The sequence below is a fragment of the Lolium rigidum genome, chromosome 6 (assembly GCF_022539505.1).
Source record: "Lolium rigidum isolate FL_2022 chromosome 6, APGP_CSIRO_Lrig_0.1, whole genome shotgun sequence".
In the NCBI taxonomy this organism is placed as follows: domain Eukaryota; kingdom Viridiplantae; phylum Streptophyta; class Magnoliopsida; order Poales; family Poaceae; genus Lolium; species Lolium rigidum.
In genome coordinates, this window is record NC_061513.1 from 67,776,937 (window position 1) to 67,796,112 (window position 19,176).

The 19,176-nt window shown below is 42.6% G+C and overlaps 1 protein-coding gene across 1 annotated transcript; it reads right to left on the bottom strand.

Annotated features, from left to right (window-relative positions):
• Positions 1-1,779: 1,779 nt before the first annotated feature.
• Positions 1,780-6,327, bottom strand: LOC124662741 (DNA repair protein XRCC2 homolog). The gene is made up of 8 exons (XM_047200543.1): positions 6,130-6,327; positions 5,451-5,598; positions 4,922-5,070; positions 4,516-4,586; positions 4,237-4,293; positions 3,273-3,413; positions 1,962-2,067; positions 1,780-1,821 (listed from the first exon to the last, which is right to left on the bottom strand). The coding sequence occupies exons 1-8, from the start codon at positions 6,325-6,327 to the stop codon at positions 1,780-1,782; spliced, it is 912 nt and encodes a 303-aa protein (XP_047056499.1).
• Positions 6,328-19,176: the final 12,849 nt, after the last annotated feature.

The following is a 19,176-nucleotide window of genomic DNA, read 5'->3' on the forward strand; positions in this document are numbered from 1 at the left end:
ACATTATGGTTATGAAGGTAATACCAACTGAATCATCGGCACCTCTACGTGAATCACCTTTCATTCCTCATTTCACCTCCTGATGTTTAGCTAAGCACGAAGTGTAATTCCCAATGACCATACAAAATGATACATCATACACTTCGAAACAAACATGACATCAAATTATATGTATGCATGACATCAGTTCAAAATAGCCATTAGTCTGAACAATACAAACCCCGAGTTACTTTTTCCAAGAGGAATGTAAAATACAAACCCCGAGTGCCAAATATCAAAGGACGTGGCAAACAGTTATTCCCTCCGTATGGAACTGAGGGAGTACCTGATAAAAAAGGCAACATATCAATGATTTAAAAATGTAGCATTATTTCATTCATATTGCAACAGTGATGGTTTGTGTGTTTATGTGTGGGTTAGAGTGAAAAAAAAAATCTTGCAATAACCAACAAAGTAATGTATAACAAAATCCTGGCAATTGCACATTTAGTCCGAGGAAAATGTTGGGCTTAAAAATAATCAGACTTAAATATCTAACAAACTAAAAAAATTATGGTAACCAAAAAATGGCAGTAGAAATGAAATAATAGCTAACTTATCCATTTCTCCTCAAGTACAATAAAACATGAAACCACCATCTACTGATATTTAAGGCATATAAAACATGTAACAAACACACATGCTACACTTGCATATATAATCCTGCAAGCCTTCTCCAAACGACATCAGATAAGTATTCTGTCAGAATAATTGCTTGGGTGCATCTGAAGATAATACAAGTATGAAAACAAAACAACAAGGACATGCTGTCTTCTGAAGCCTAAAATTCGTGTATATGAAGAACGATACCAAGTAGTATCCAAAATTTTCTCTACCAGGGACAATAGCAGCACTAAACATGACACTTTATTCAGATATCTTACTATAACTATTTAAATCCTAAAAATGCAAAACACTGCAACATAGATAGAAAAATCTGCATTAGAAGTTTTACAAGCCCACAGAGAGCTGATCTCAGGAATTAGGAAATCATACAGTAGGGTGACTGAGGTCTTCTATACATTAAGTATCCTTAAATCTGTGATACATCCATGTACATGGTTTTAACGAATTTTACATGGGACCATGTGAACTTTATTCTTAACTGGTGGATGTGAGAAACCTATAAATATTTTATTATCAAAGCACGAGTGCATTCAGCACTCCCCTTGACCTTAGGGTTCTGTACCATATAATACCAGAGGAACAAGATAGAGATACTACCTTAGCATTTCCTGTAGATTTTCTTATAAGATCACAATAGTTCTATAAGGAAGTTGGAAAAGTACTGATCTCTTCCAGCAGAGAAACTGATAGGCTTCACTGTATAAAGCCAACACCATCCTGATCATTGGAAAGGAGTCATCTAGGTTAATAAAATCATGGAACTTGGCCAAATTAATAAGGAAAATAAGACTCCGGAGCTTACATCCTTAATATAAAACTTCTCTTTTGTGTTCAGGGGAGGGTGCACCCACTCAGAAGTATGTACAGAAAGCACATCGTTATCCTGCTCGGAGGAGAACCCTGCTTCCTGTGCTGTAAAAAGCAATCTAATAAGTGTGCAGGAAACTAGATACAATTATAAAAGACACACAAGACTATAGAGGAAGAAACCCCTCAGCTTGTCCCTAAGGAGGTGGTGAGGCTCAAACCGATCTGGCTAGGAGCCTACCTGGCTACACTAGCCAGTTCGCTCAGAGAGACTTCTTAAAATTTGGAACTATAGAAGTGTGTTCACTAACCTAAATCTTGCAACTTTATCCTGTGTGTAACAAGTGTCTGTAACAACACAAATTCAAAATTCTTTTAGAACATTATGTATAATCACCTGGCAACATGTAGATATGTGCACAGCGATGTTTCAGAATTTATATAATCAGATCAAACTAACTATTGAGTAAGAAAATAATGGAATATACCTGCCATGCTGATGGCATGTATTCACGACATGAACTATTTTTTTCTTCCTCCCGTTTTGAGTATCTCGAAGCTGTTGAATCGTCTAGCATGTATTTTGAAGAACCCCTAAATTCCATTAAAAGGACTATATTTTAGGTCTCCATATTTTTTGACCGAAATTCATGTTTCCATCTTTATACTGTAACACTAATATAATGAGCACACAACCCTACCAGTGCAGAGGACGATGGTTTATTTTATTTTTTTTGCGGTGAGAAACATGTTGATTTTGAACAAACCAAATGCATAGTCCCAACCAAAACAAAACATTGAAAAAGAAGAGTGTTACAAGAAATAAACTGTACTGATTGAAACAATGCTAGCAACTTACTCCAAGGAAAGATTTAATCTCTCTGTACAAATAGACGTACCCAGATAATACCGTTTCAGTGTTTTATGATGGGAGTAAAACTATATATTGTGAATGATTACGTATCTCAACAAATAAATGAAAAATATTGAACATTTAAATATCCGCTCTCAGCTTCCCAGTTATATTGTCCCAGTTCATTAAGCCTCCCAAGTAAGAAAAAAGCACAGCAGAAAAAAATAAACACAGATTTTGCTACTTGATCATTGTTGACATGGAAGGGGCAGTAAACCAACAGAGTCATAACTCAAAAAACTGTTGGCTCAAATTTTAGGTTCTGAAAAGAGGAAAGGGGCACTAAATTTATCCTGGAAGCAAATTCTTTTACTTAAACGTTTTTAGACGATAAGGAACTATGAAGTTTTTCTTTATATACTACAACATTATGACTTAGGTTGAAATTCCTTTACTTGAACGTTTTTAGACGGTAAGGAATAGTGGGTTTTTGGCTATATAGTGCAACATGTTGAATTAGGTTAGGTCACACTGTAAGGTGAACAAACTGAAACTTTGGCTGTTTTTCTATGTAAGGTGAACAAACTGTAAGGAACAATGGGTTTTGGCTATTTTTCTCCGTTTTTCCATAGTCATGTCACAGTAATGTTTTAGAGAATGAATACACTTTGTCATACCTTACTATTGAACATGTTGCAGGTTTCACGTCACAGGTTTTGACAATTCAGTACAAGAAATGTAAAATTTCAATATTTTAGAATTTAAGTTAGCTAAGAAGTTCAACCTCCACAAATGATAAAGTGCGCAGTTTGTAATATACAAGCATGATTCAATTTGGTTCATTCATAGTCCTAGGTTCCTAACATCTACAGTAATCTTTGCATTTGCACAACAGCAACAGACACAGATTTGCACATTCTGACAATGTTTACTGACAATAGATTACCTTTGGAAGTCGTTTGATGCTGTGATTCCTTCACCATAAGTAGGTGCCTTTGTGACCAACACCAAAACAGGTTGAAGTTGCAAAAACTTGCGTATCTCTTGGACAACATTTTCAGTGATGCTTTGAAATGATATAGTTGTCCTGCAAATATAACTATATTAGTTTGAAAAGAATAGTCAAAACGCAGAGGCAGAGAGATGTTACTAAGGAACTGAAAAATGGGATTGTTTCAACAACAAATGGAATTAGTGTTTTTTCCAGCATAGAGACATGATTCCTAAAAAAGTGCATGAAGCAGTGACCAGTGAGCCACCATTGCACTAATAAATTACACATCAATAGTTATGTGAGCAAGCTTTTGTACTGTGCCTGACACTCATAACGCACTTCTAAATGTAAATATGGTGAGTAATTTCCTATTTCTGCTCTAGAAAAAATGGGGATGTTTCCAGCGGCGACATCCTTTTGTCTTGGTTCATAAGCACTAAGTCTATGATAACTATAAATCCATGATCTGGCAATCTATATTGTCGTTCTACTAGTTTTGTTGTTCAAAGGAAAATGGCATGTACACTGTATTTTGTATTTTATTTTCTTATAATGCTTTCTTTCCGCACTTATGACACGAGATGGATAAATTGGTTGAAAGTGTAGGTTCTCTTATTTATTTATTTATTTATTATTACACCTAACCGGTAGCTAACTGCATATGATCTGTTTTCTTGCTAGTGTGTATATGTCTGTTATATTTTATTTTTAGTTCCTATAGAAAATGACTATCTTTATGTACAGTTCTACTCTTCAGTGGCCTATAGATAAAGCCTTTCTGAATAATCGCAGACATGAAGCAATATTGCAGTAACCAAATCAAAATCCATGCCAAATCATGTTTTATGAAGGCATGCACATGATAAGATAAGCAGGCTATGATACTAGTATTGTGTGTAACATTTGTTGCAATTACCCTTTACTCTCTGTGGTAGGTTGTGGAGCACGATCTATCCAGTAGAAAGCACCAATGCTGTAAAAGGGGAAACACTACAAAACAATTAGCCAGCAACGTGATTGGAAATTACAGAAGAGAGGGGGAGTAGCAAACATGGTTCTGCAAAATGGGGCATAACTTTACATAAAAATTTAAAGTATACTAGGAGAGACATCAATTTGATATGATAGCTATAACTTTATTAGGATCAGGTAGAACAAAACTGGATAAGTTCCTGTGAAACCAGAAAAGGGATACCTGTCTAACAGAAGGAAATATATACCAATACCAAAAACTTTGCTCCTTGCTTCAGATTGAGAATTTAGATTCTGTAAAGTCAACAGCAAGAGATGAGAAAATACATCTAATCTTCAGTATACATTAAGATATAGCTAATCTATGCATGGTACACTTCCTAGCCTGTTGCAAGAAACAAGCAGGTCAACAGTTTTCTCTAGCTACCAACGGAACCTTTTGCCTTATCGCTTGTCATGCAACGTGAATAAACAAAGTAATCCAACAAGTTACTTCCGATTTCAAAGGATCAGACTTTTATATGTTTCAATGTACTTCTGGATCAAATATAGGAACATACAACAGAGATAGTGTATGCCACAAGAGTAGTGATGTGCTCAGATATATGCCACAAACATAGGGAACTCGCCTTCAAAGCAGCTATAAGCTCGGAACTATTGTAACACCGTACATACAGGAAGCGCTTCATGCAGTCAGAAAACAGTGTGTCTTGAAAAGAATGGAATTTATCTTTTGAGACATCCTTTTCAAAGTCTTCACTTGGTGGATGTGCTGAACCTGCAAAATGTAAGAGAAATGAAGACAGAAAGAATGGAAAGAACTAATGCCATCTATAGCACATCTCTGCTCCATGATTATTGAGCCTTATGTTATTTAGATAAATGAGCATAGAGAAACCTAAAGAGATTGTCACAGATTTCAACAACCACCACTGATAGTACAACATAGAAACAATGCCCATAAACCCATTTCAACTCCAGCTCCATGAGCAGAAGACAGCACAGCAAATCAGTTCACTCTACACGCTATTGTAGGCAATATGCAGATTACTATTTTTTGGCCAGGAAGGATTACTATATTTAGCTTGCTCTAAATTGCATAAGGAGCATTAAATTGACAAATGACAATGGAAAATTAACCATGTAAGTAAAACGTACCGCAACCCTGCGTGATGCGCTTCCTCAGAATTTGAGCCAGCCGCAGCACATCAAATCGGCAGTCCAAGTCGATGTACATGACTGCTTTCCCCAGGCCCCCGAAATAGACGCCTTCCCACTCCTTCGGTAATATGCATTGCACTGCAGCCTAGCATAAAAACAATCACCCACTGAACTGAGGTTTTTCTTGCAGATCGCAGCCTAGCATAAAAGCATTTCTTATAGTGTTAAAAATTTGCTTTGATTTTACTGATATTTGCATGTGTCAAACACTGAATGATAGTAAGTGTGCTAGTTCCCTTCCAATGGTGTGAACCAAAAGATATTATTTCTTTCTTCTCTCCTCCAGATATGTTTGAGCAATGTCAACAATCTATGCAAAATGTCCGATGATTCCCCAAATCTTAGAGATACTTGGCGCTACATGTGTATATTACAGTTGTGGTGGTACAGTGATTTCATTCTAAATTGAGATTATACACGCAGATTGCCCCTACGTTCACGTAATTTCGCAAAACTACGATTCAACGGTCAAAACTTGCGGTGAATACTCGTATTACAGTTCGTCTGGCTTTAGGTGTGAACTCCTGCAAGTGCCCAACGTACTACCCCAATACTTGGCGCCGTATGCAAAAACAAATTTGGGGGAAAATCGTGTAAGCGCTGGAGTTTCGCTTACCATGAGGAGCAGCTGGGACTTGCCGGAGTTGGACGGGCCAGCGATCTCGACAACATTGCCCGGGCGGAGCGGCGCGCGGTGGAGCGGCGGCGGGAGGAGGATGGGGGGCCGCGTGGAGAGGGAGCGGGAGAGGAAGGCCGCCGCCGACTCGTCAACGGCGAGCCATTCGCGGGGGCCACAACCTGCATCTCCGGCCATGGCTAGGGTTCTGGAGCTCCGGTCCCCTCCTCTCCTTTCCACCGGATTTTTTCGATGCTTTTTTGGGTGCCTGGCTCAATCGAGTTTGGCGCCACCGTAGCTTGTGAATTTTGTGTTTGCGCGCGCTAGGCAATGGCAAAGGTGGCCAACGGGCTGGCCTGGGCACGGCACGGCCCAGGTACGCCCGTATACGAACGGGCCGTTCCGTGCGGGCATGCATGCCTCGGATGGCGGCCCAGGCACGGTACAGTAACTAAAGGAGCCGGCCTTTTTAGGACTTTTGGGCTGTTCCTTTCCATAAATGGGAAAAGACAGAAAATATAGGAAAAAAGTTAAACGGGTCATGCCGTGCTGGCCCGCGGGATTCACCTGGGCAGAGGAGCACGGCACACTGCATGCCGCGGGCCAGGCACAACCTATTTAGCCATGTGCCACGCCAAGCCCATTACATGCTAAGTCAGGCACGTGTGCTCGCGTGTAGGCATTTAAAAATGGCAAATCCTATTTGGCGCTCGCATCTTAACACACCTATGTGTAACCTTCCTCCTTCAGCGTGTGTGTCGTGGGCTGGCCCAATTCGGTGGTGGTGGGAAATGAAGAACATGTCGGGGAGGAGGAAGACGACAACGAGGAAGGTGACCACGCGCTCACCTCACGGGAGATGGTGAAGACACAGATGGTCGCGGTGTCCCGACGGAGGCGAGGCCAAGACCTCACCGGAGACGAGGACGACGCAGCTGGACGCAGTGTTGCCAGCGGAGGTGAGGCATGTAACTTAGGTAGGGGTGCAGGGTCTTAGGGTTCCATGAATGGGAGCTTGTCGACGACGAGGCTTAGGGTTTTGGGTAAGGGGTCATCAGAGAAGGGGTGGGGGCTTAGAGGGATGTATGGGGGACGGAGGACCGCCGGTGGGTGGTGAATCGAGCAGGGTGGTGCGATGAGACGTTGTGGGGGCAACGTTAGCCGCAGGTGGCGGAGGAAGGAGGCCTAGCCGACGGTGGCAGCGGTGGAATGAAATGGAGTGGCTGCTCGCTCGCGAACTAGGCTAGCCCATACGATGGTTCCTTAAGGCATAGGTAGAAGTTGAATGCGTCAAATACGAGGACCCTAAAAACACGACACGTTAACCATCTTTCGGAGATGGCTAGCGGAGTGTGGAGTCAAGAAGTGGTTGTGGTGCAGATTCTTAAGAAACTGGAAGGAAAATTGCATAACACCATTTGTTGGGCAAGTTTTTTTTGCATAACCATAGTCGTGAAAGGTTTTGCACAAAGCACCACTTTTTAGCGGAATGAACGGTGTCATTGTACGCGGTGGTGTTGTGGCAACAAAAATGGCGACAACGAGTAGATGGAGGAGCTAGAGAAGAAGAGGTTGACACGGATGAGCTTGTGGATGTGGCGCGAGGGAGCAGCAGCGTCGGCAGAGCCAATCCACCATCTGGTGTTCTTCTCCAAATCCGGTGACACCCGACTACGCTAGGCTTGGAGAGAAGGAGGTGCGGTGCTTTTCCTCAGCGACGAGCAGGGAATATAGAGGAGACGCTCGTATGCGAGCAGGGGACGGCGCAACGATGGTCCTTGGCCACGAGCAGGGCGCATCGGTGACCCTAGCCGCAAGCAGGGTCGAAGCTAGGTCACCATAGGTGTGGATTGGAGGGTGGCGGTGGCCTAACTCACCAGAGTATGGCAACGGTGGGGGAGGAACATCCCGATTCCTTTTTAGATTTCTACTTTTTTCTTTAAATGTTTTTATTTTCTTAATTGTGCTGACATGTGGGACCTAGTCCATGTTAGCCCCAACTGTCATAATCGATGTCAAGTCATGCTTAGAGCGGTTTTGGTGTTTTTGCAACAACCTCAACAAAATGTGTTGATTTTTTTTATTCCAAAACGTAAAATGGTACCAAAGTTGTAGCCCCAAATGTGTTGTGGTTCTATGCTAACAGCTCCTGGAGCTAAGTTCCATTTGACTACGATTTGATAATTTTATTTAAACTAGCACAAATGCCCGTGCGTTGCCACGGGATAACGAAAAAAATTACTACCGGTAAACAATTGTTTCAGTCTATAAATGTGTGCGGAACATAAATAATATGGTTCATATGGATGAATATCGACTCTCTCTTTCTCCTGTTTTTCTCCTTTGTAAATGTCATGTCTCGCGGCTTCTTCCACTCCACCTCTCCACCCCTTTCATTTACCTTTTGGTTTAGCTATGCCATCTTCACCCCCTTTATTTGCCCTTAGCATTGTCATCGCTTTAAAAGTCTGTCATCTCATGTAGCCTGATGGAACATCAAATAGTGATGTCAAACTCTGACGTACTAACCAAATCTACGTTTTTAGTCGAGGGGGAAAATATAAAGTCAAATTTGCAATTACTTTACCTTAGTACATCATTAATAAAAGTGGGAGAAAAGAAGGGTATTAACTATATGTTGCATAGGACAAATTTTTGGTAAACATTAACAAATTTAAAATCCTGAAATTGTGGAATGCATGAGTGTTCCTGCAGAATCATTCGTAACAACCAACTAAACAATACTACTATCGGAAGTGTAGTTGAAAACATTTCTTTATTTTTACCCTTCGTATTTCGAAAACCGCCATCTGATCCCCAATCGATCAATCTTAGCCTCACACCTTCGTTATCCCGTGCTTGCGCTAGCAGCCTCCCGCCGGTTGACTCCCACGATGCAGCCTCCCGCCGGTGGGCGGCCTCCCGCCCTTGGAGTCGGTGGCCTCTCGAGGGCGGGCTGGCGTCCTCACGTGCTCCACTACCGCGTTAGCTCGCCTCTTGCCGCCGCTGCTCAAGTTCACCTCTTGCCGCTGCTGTTGGAGCTCGCCTCTCGCCGCCGCGAGAGCTTGCCTCCTCCTGCGCCCATGTGTCTGACTCAAGGAGGCCGGCGCCACCGGGCCAGCTTCACCTCCCACCCTGCCGTCCCCGACTACACCCTGCTCCCGGCCGGCATCCCTCTCGACATATGCCATGGAGGCAAGGTCGATCGTCGTCGCTTCCCCCGACGTAGCCCCTGCTATGTCTTGAGCTGGTAGGTTTGCATAATAACTTGTTAATTTCACCTCATACTTCACCATAATCAGCAGCACGGGATGAATTATGCGCATCAGTATAGCAGCACATGCTGAAGAGTTCAGAGTCTAATTTTACAACTCGAGAACGTGTTAATTCTGTCAAAATAAGAACACCTTGATTATCTTGCCCCCACCTAGATTGTGTCAAAATAAGAACAAGCCAGGTTATATGCCTCCTGAAAGGTTATGCATCTGTGAAAGATAACAACTACTCCCTACTCCCATTTGCAAGGATAAGTTGATACTATACCACATTCCCATTTGCAAGTTAAGAGGGATTAGGTTTCTTGTATTGTCGGAAACTTACCGCCAACCCATGAACTGTAAATCCATTCAGCTTGACTATTTAGTTCAAAGACCATTAAATCATCATCTTGCTCGTCATCTATGCTCCTAACATTTACAGTAAGAACCTTCTATATCACTGACAGTTGAAATCATTATGAGAACTCGGACACATCATCAGGATCATCAATGTGCACATCTTTTACAGTATGCTTGCAAGGTATCTTGAATGTAAATGTTAATCCTTCATTCTCATTGCTAACCACAGCTAGAGTACCACCCATCAACTCCACCTAAATCATTGGGGAAACTCGTTAAAATAGTTTTTATAAGTTACAGTGGACTTGCTTTAGTTACAACTAACATTGAAACAATTATTGTTATGTTCCCAGGTATTAGTATTTAATACATACATATATAATATAGTAACCGTGTCTTTTATATGAATCGGTTACTGGAACTAAAATAATTCATGACAGTGCTTTCAGGTTCATAAACACACTGTTCATCAGGCTGGGAGCGATATTCAGTGTACAATAAGTGTACCTTTAGCAGGAAGGAAAATTCCGCATGCCGGTTTGCATCAAAACTAAATCCCAATCTCCCGCGTAATCCTGATGTGCGCTAGTGCCCAGCTGAGCACTGTTAATATATGGCGTCTTTGCTAACTTTGATATACTCCCTCTGACTCATATTACTTGATGTTAAAATAGATGTATCTACCACTAAAAGTGTTTACATACATCTATATTAGCATAAAAAAAATATGGGACAGAGGGAGTAGCTCTTGTCCAGTCAGCTATCTGTAAGAGAAACCGAGTTTCCAGCCAATTGCTTTTCCAGCTGGGTAGCATGCCTACAATGAAATTTGATTCTTTGAACCAATCTACACATGAAGCACAAAGTGATTTCACCTAGAGAGCCATCACCTTTAAGCTAAACGGCTGAGTTCTGCTTCTTGCAGTTGCTGGTTCACACATCTGACATGCAAATCGGGTTACCTGTGTAAATTAAGACGGAAGAAATTAGAAACCACTGAATGTACCATCAGTCGACATGATTCACTTCTCTATTGCGAGTCATACTGAAGCAAGAAACAAAAGAAGTAACACATCTTGCACTTACTTCCTTTCATTGAGCTTGGTTTCAGATATCTATCAACTATTCACTGCATCATTTGTCTTCAGAAAAGTTTCAGGTGCTTTTGAGTCGGGCTCCTTTAGTTTTTGGTTCAAGTCACTCGCTTCTTTTTGGTGCCGGAGAACTCGAGATGAAGCTATTAGTTTTTCCTTCAGCAATTAATAAGTTGTTTGGTGAGCTAAATACAGAGGGGGTTCTTCATGAGGATATCTACTGTATTGAAACGGATGCTGACAGTCCTCTTGCTACATCTCCAGAGTTGCGTGGCTGTCAAGAAAATATAACTGGTATTTGTGAGAGAACATGCTTAGCAAATAATGTCCTCACATCAAATGCCTGTTCAGACTGCTCTTCTTCCGGAGATGGTTCATTAGTCTGAGATTATCTTTTCTTGAGATCCTAACTGATGTTCTTGCCATCCTTAGTACACATTCTTCAGCTCCGAAAGCCTGTACTAAAGAGAAAGGTGCTTAATAATTTTCTAATATCTTCATGCGACAAAGAAATCATAGCCCAGAATTTACCATAGTAAGAAAAAATGCAACAATAAATTACTGATGGCAAGAAAAGGGTGGCATCTACAATCATTATTATTAAATATTAGCAAAAACAGGTGCACCATATTTATCGTTGTTCTCATAATTAATCATGAAGGGGCAGTAGTACTATATGATAGTATAACATGTTCATTAGCAGGATAAATGGCGTGCCATTAGTATAACATAAACATGAACACAAAATTAATTATGAAAACTCATAAATCACAAAGAGGAATGCACTGGACAGGGAAACACACCTTAATAATCCAAGGTGAGTTGTGGCCTTGTGGGCGTGCACCCTAAACCATATATCAGTGAAATTAGGGATCACAACATATATCAGTGTGCATCCTAAGTCACAATATTGATTTATCATAGACCACAATAGGATAGCAATAATGTGCTGGTAAGGAGCCAATATACCTTCCTTCATTTCTCAACCCGAAACAAACAGTGGGAAGGAAAAAAAGTAAGCACATGAAGAGCGAACAAACATATCATACCTTGAAGCTGCGCATCCATTGTCGTGGACATTGAGTCAAAGGGACAAGCCATGTTGCCATGTGATGTGATGACTGGAAGGTGCCCCTTTCTCCTTCCAAAGTGAAGCAACTCAGCCAGCTAGCTCTGCTAAGAGCTTCAATGTCCAATTGACTGCATAAACAATTGCTCAGGTCGAATATGATTGATTATGTATATCCAGATGCTACTGATTGTTATGCAATTTCTATGGAAAACAGCATGGAGAGAGCATGCTTGCTACGGATTGGAATACATTGAAACATATACCGTGAATTCTTGAGAAATTATGGCAGATCGATGGCATGTGAAAGGGCAGACCAATCTTATAGTCATCGCCTTTGGCTGGCTGTCCCTCGTGCTTACTACTTCCGTTTTGGCCATCAATGCTACCATAGAATTGACGTTAGGAATCAGGGTGAAGCAATATGAACAAGAAACTCTATGAAAACAGCAGAAATAAATCGGATTGTTTTAAGTGATAAAAAGATCAAATGAACAATCCAACGGGCTCGGATCCAGGCACCTGTAGGCCGAGATCGAGGCCTCCCTACCCAGTTCCCGAGCGCGGATGCCGGTGGTGGCCATGAATATCACGGAGTCGTGACCGTCTTCGGCGGCTCTTGGTTCGCCCAATGCGGGCGCCCTGCCGTTGTCCTCCATGCGAGCTCTCCATCCTCGCGGAAAGGGGGAGGACTGGGTCGTGGCCGCCTCCTCCACTTGGGCTTCGGTGGGCAAGTTCCCAGCGATGCGGAGGGGAGTGAAGGCGGAAGGGAGAGGTGGGCGGGCATCAGCTGAGCAGTGCGAGAGCAGGGAGAGGGAGCAGGATGATCATAGGCGGCGGCCTGGCCTAGGAGAACGGAACCCTAGACTTCAGTTCTGCACGACGAGAGGCAGATGCGAAGAGGGACGAAAAAACTGGTGTAACGAAGGGCAGCGACGAAGAGATTTGGTGGGAGGAACGAAGCCCATGTTGGTGCGGGCCAGATAGGCGTGTGCGGAACAGGAGAACGACGAAAATCTTACATAGTTGGTGGGACGACGAACGGACGAAATTGGTGGGGAGAATAGGGATTATGTTTAGTCTTTTTAAGTAGTAGAGAAAACAATTTTTGTTTCGAGACAAGCACGCAAGTTATCGCATTCAATACTAGACCCCACTGTGAAAATGGATAGTAAATACGCCGTCGTGTTCAAATGATGTCGCATTTTAAATTTTCCTAAAATAGGTTAAACTACACGTCGTGTGTGATCTCCAACATGCAATGCCTCCTATGGTTCCGTCCTACACAAAACGGAGTGGGCGTCTATAAAATCAAGAGATCACACGTGTTGTTTGTCCGGTATGACCACATCGGATGATGGGACCAATAAGTTGCTGTTTCTCGTTCAGGGGAAGACAGTGCAATTATTTCTTTCCGTTTCCATAACATGTAAAAAGTGCAGCTGCACTTGTTATCGTTAGGGATTTATTTATGTTAGCGCCAAAAATTATTCACTGTGTTAGTTGATCTATCCACGTCGACTGTATCTTGCTTGCCACATGGTGTGGGGGTACATGCGATCGATGCTAACATGCTGTGACGCTCGCTCTCAATCGGTGACCGGATGGGCAGATGGCACTTTTTGAACCCTTTTTTTTCCATTACTCACTCATGCAGCTGTTCCTTCGTTTGTTTGATGTAATCATCTATGGCGTTTCTCAATTACATTAGTGATACTTCTTGACGAATGTTTTCTAGCCCGGCTTTTTTAAACAATTAACAATAACGTCTTTACGGCAAGTACAAGGTGTTGAAGATCATATTATATGCTTCATAACAACACAGAAGCAAATGATAAAAGAAGAGTATAGCTTGGACTTTGAGGCCATTGACCACTCACATGATCACAAGATGAAGACAAGCACGCCACAGGAGGAAAGATCCCGCGTTCGTCAACTTGCATCTCAACAATGCCGATGTGTCATCTGTTTCCACCTCCGAAGAAGGCCCTTGCCTTCTCACCCTAGCTCGAAGGGCGTCGTATCATCGAGAGGTAGACCAGCTCACCCGAGAGCACGAATGTGCAAAAGGACGGGACCATTTCACCACAAAAGACATGGCAAGAAGATGGCAGCCGCACGACCGTGAAGGCTAGGCCTCAATCCGACCGAAGACGCCACTACAACTCCTCCGATAGATGCCGCCACAGGCAAACTAGGCTGCACAAAACACAAACCCCCTTCCGCAGACCCAAGACGATGCCTCCAAGGGGGGAAAACAACGACAGAGCACCGCCGAGGATTTGGGTTTGTCTCATGGGTACATGGAAGGATGGGAAAGAGATGTACCTCGACGCTGCCTCCAAGAAGGAAAACAATGTCTGCAATGTCACCAACGTTGGGTCAACACCGCCGATCAGGGATTTCTCCCGGACAGAGCCCCAGCCCCATCACCCCAAGTAGGCTCTATATTCGTGGGAATCAAAGCCAAAAGGGTGGGATATGCGTGCTGCTTAGTCGCCTTCTTTAGGTCTGCAGGAGGTCAACATGGACACCCGCGCTGCAATCACCGTCCATTGTGCCCTCGCTGCACGCGCGACCAATGAGGACGTCCAACAGCACCAGCGAGCGTCTCCTGCCACCAAGACCCACGCCACTCGGGCGCCGAAGCTCTTCTCCAGAGAAGCGGAACCGCGACACTCTTCCTGCCACCGTCCTTGGCACCACACACCGGCTTTCATGCGGTCGCCTCTCGCGGCTGCAAGAGAGAGGAGGGGAGAGAGAATGTGGGCTCAGTGGCTAGGGTTTCCTCGCTGCCCGAGTTGTCCCATAGTGGAGCGATGCGGCGCAACAGCGGCCAAGCAAAGCGTTTTCCAGCCCGATTCACGAGTGCACAATTTGGTGACTCGGCTGCAGTACAAATAGCGAGAGAAAAGCATGCCCGGTACAACAAATACTCATGAAAAGTACCTTTAGCACTTTAGCACATGAGCACCAATGCTCCTGCTTTTTAGAAAAATATATTTCTAAGATTCTAAAAAATCTGAAAGTAAATACGCACACATATATATATATAAACACTCAGAACGCACAACAGAAATTTCAGAGAAACAATGTTGTATTTTGAGCTATACGGAAAAAACAAATTAGTGACAAAAATCTGGGTTTTCATCCTTATACGTAGCTAACATTTTTTTTTTAGTTCAAAACAGAGTACAACACAATTTGTACCAAACTTTGCATGAGTACTCAGGACAAATGTATGTATCATAGAATAAATTTTATGATTTTTTAGAACACAAAAGTATATTTACTAAAATACATTTTAGAAAAAAATAGCATTGCACCAAATCTGCTCTAAAATACTCCATCGTATTTAATGAAAGTACAAGCTTTAGATACGGTGCACTGATGGCTACTTAGATCTATCATCAGCGCACTGCAGATCGATCAGCTGGAGTATAGGTAGCTACATCTAGGCGGCTGATCATGCTGTTAAATCAGGCTGGAATGTGGCTGGTGTATCTGTCCCGCCATCCAACGACTGCCGAATGCTCTCTCCATTAATCCGGCCGACTGGCCTAATCGATCTCGTCTTCTTCGTCGGACTCGGACCCCCTATTTAAGCCCCTCATTCCCTCGTTTCCTCCTCACACTCGATACTCGATCCCCTTCTCCAGCTCTGTTCAACTCAGCGCTAGCTCTAGCTCTTGGGAACTGATGGCCAACCCTGCCGAGGCCCAGATCGTGGTGGTCGCCATGGTGGCGGCGATGCTCCTGTCCGCGCCATACGCCGCCAACGCTGACATCACCTGTGAGCAGGTGAACCCCGTCTTTGGCACCTGCGTGAAGAACATGCGCGCTGGAGTGCCCCTGTCCACGGGCTGCTGCAACGGTTTGAAGAGTCTGGCCACCTCCCTGACGACCATCGCCGACAACCGTGCCACGTGCAGCTGCTTCAAGACCTTCGTCGCGAAGGACAATGGGGTCAAGCTTGGGCGTGTTCTTGGCCTCCCGCGCATGTGCGGCATCAGCGGCCGCTCCACCTTGTCGGTTATCCTCCCCAGCTGCTGAGATCCTTTTGATTAAGGATCGACTGATTATGAACACTTGAATAAAAGCTCTCATCTCCGCGCGAGATCGAGAGGACTACGAGCGTACTCCAGGCTCCAGCCAACTTTACCATTGTATCGGCGTTCCCTTGATTGCTCCTTAATTTCTCTCCCATTGAGGAGACATGTTCCAAGTTTACTTTGTATACCATATATATATACCCACTGCCAATGTATGTCAAGTCCGCTCTTTTTGTCAAATTGCATCTCACTGTGTGTCTGGATTTCGTTTCAAAAACAAAGTACTTGTTTGAAACTTTTGAACATTTGGAGCCATCCATTGAAACTCCATTTGAGTTTAAAAAAACGGCATCATCATTTCTAAGTCATCTGAGAATGTTACTTCTTGGACTGTCAAGTTGCAGATTTTCATGATCATAGTCCCACCAGAAATTTGATCGAGACTTTGGAAATCAAAATGTGTTAATATACATGAATATCACGCCTATATACCTTCAACTTATTAACCTAATAATTTATGCAAGAAAAAGCTAGGGGGGTACAAATGGATGTCCCAAAAGGTATCTTGTGTGCTTCTTTTCTTGATTGCCAAATATTGTTGTCCTTTAGAACCAGCCCTAGCCAAAGGACGAGTGGACGCCATGGAGAAGGAGCCCATAGATGAATTAGCGGCCAGGAACAGCGAGTTTCATTTGCCCTAAGTGTAATGCTGACATGCTGTGACACTAGCTACTCAATCAGATGGCCTTTTTTTTTCATTTTTTGCCCTTTTTTAATTCTGTTGTCATCTCACTCATGCAGTTGTTCTGTTCCTTTGTTTCTTTGATATATTCACTTATAATACTTCTCATTACTCCCTCTATTCCATATTATAGCATGTTTTTAAATTTTCAATGTGGTAAACAGACATATTTAATGCATCTTTTTTTACGGAACCTCGTCAGGGAGCGGGGAGCTCTCGCATTGCATTATAACAAGAGGGGAAAATGACCCAGTTGATAAGGGAAAGCGGACCCAAGACCATACATGCCCGGTTAATTAAGGGAAATCAGCGAAGACCGCTATTTGATTTGGAAAAGCTAGAATATCTTATAATTTGGAACAAACTAATACTATATTACTCTATTAATCCCATAAAAGATATCTAAGATTTATCTAAATTTGAAAGATGTCTAACATTTGTATAAATTGGAATTTATCTAAAATTAGACATCTTTCATGGAACAAATGGCGTATTGGTTTTCTTTTGGATTGTTTTTCAGTATGATTCACAAGGAGACATACCGTGCATTTGGTGGCTCACTTAGGCTGCAGTACAAGCAGCCACAGATTGATCATACTAGTAGTATACATTCGGTAAAAACATACAACAAATAGTACTCCCTCCATACCAGTTTTCAACGCTGGCTAAAAGTGACCCAATAAACCGTTATAGAGGGAGTACTCCATCATTTATAAGCTTCTTTTAAATGCACATAAACTCACATTTAATGCACAAGATACTACTCTCCCGTCCATAAATACCTCGTGTTTTGGGTTTCGCCAAAATATATATAATATAAAACTTATTGTATTGGAATTGTCACAAAGTATATTTTCAACTTATATGATTTTTATATTACGAATATTGATATTTTTTCTTCTATTTTTGGTCAAAATTTTCAAATTTTAATTCTGGCTAGTCCTAGAACACGAGGTAATTGTGAACTGAGGGAGTACAAGCTTTAGATACGGCGCATCAAAATAGACCTTAGTTGATGGATACTTAGATTTATCGTCAATGCACTATAGATTACCATGTAGATTTATCATCAATGCACTTCAGATGTAGCAATCCTAGTACGTAGCTACTGTACATTCACTCTCAAATTTTCTTCAATCTTCCATGTAAAAGAACAGTGGTTTAAATAGAGGCACTAATAGCATGTTCTAGCATTCCAAGCAATGTCTCGCTAAATGAATCCACGTACAATCATCCGCTACAGCAACATATAGCTTCGTAATAGCACGATGTTTCGCTATAGTGGATTTTATGGGTTACGCTGTTTTTCATAGCACACTGTTTGTACCTTGAAAAAGGTCTTGCAATAAATTATAGCGCTACAACAAACATAATTTCTACTATGTGGCATGCTCCTAGCCCCATGGGTGGGCTCCACCTCTTTTCTCTTGTGTGGCATGCTCCTCTCACCACATAGGCCTAAATTTGGAGGGGCCGATGAGTGTTTATGATCTGTTTTTACTATTAGGTTGAGATGAATATTTTAGAATGACAATATTTTTTTTAAAAAAAAGTTGTGTTGTTATCGCATTCAAAACTACTCCGTAAGCCCAACATTGAAACTAGTAGAGTTCCAACTTACATACATATTTAAATTTTACTAGAACTGATCAAATTACACCTCGTGTGTTATCTCCGATATGTAAAGTCTCCTATGAGCCCGTCATTTTTGGTTGTGTGCATCATTTATACTATTAGAACATGATGTTGTTGCAGAGGTTGTATATAATTGATATCTTCGCGATATTAATATATGCTATTTATCGGGGAAAAGATGAGTCTGTCATACACAAAAGGAGCACACATGCATCTAGAAAATCCACGATCTGGAATACTCCCTTTTGCCTGAAACATTTTTCGTGTGCGGCTGCTGGAATTGAAGACCATTTGATGCATCAACCAACAGATTTGTGTCAACTAGGGTTTAGGATTTAGGCTGATGGCTACTTACACATATCCGATCAGCTGGAGTAGCTAGCTACATCTTGCTAATATCCTGTTAGGCGGCTGCTGTTGCCGTTTTATATAATCACTCTTCATGCGAAAACTGGTACGAGCTATCTCATGGATCGATCATCAACGACTACCGAATCGATACAATTAATCCGGTCCAATTGATCAGCACCAACCGATGACGATGTGCTTGCTAATTAAGCCAATGGCCGCACTCCATCTACTATCTCGTCTTCCTGCTCCGACTCGGACCCCCCCTATTTAAGCCCCTCCCTTCGCTCGTACTCCTCACACTCACACTCGATAGTCGATCCTCGTCTGCAGCTATTCAGCTCACCGCAAGCTCTAGCTTTAGGGAAGAGATGGCGCAGATCGTGGTGGTTGCCATGGTGGCGGCGATGCTCCTGTCGGTGCCATACGCCGCCAACGCTGCCATCACCTGTGAGCAGGTGAACTCTGCCTTTGGCGGCTGCGTGATGAA

What these genes read in the sequence shown, in the direction of transcription:
- LOC124662741 (XM_047200543.1), bottom strand. Translation starts at nt 6,327, where the DNA reads ATGGCCGGAGATGCAGGTTGTGGCCCCCGCGAATGGCTCGCCGTTGAC. An exon ending in TATTTCCTTCTGTTAGACAG is followed by an intron (nt 4,294 to 4,515) that starts GTATCCCTTTTC and finishes CCCCTTTTACAG; the next exon opens with CATTGGTGCTTTCTACTGGA. An exon ending in CCTACCACAGAGAGTAAAGG is followed by an intron (nt 3,414 to 4,236) that starts GTAATTGCAACA and finishes TTATATTTGCAG; the next exon opens with GACAACTATATCATTTCAAA.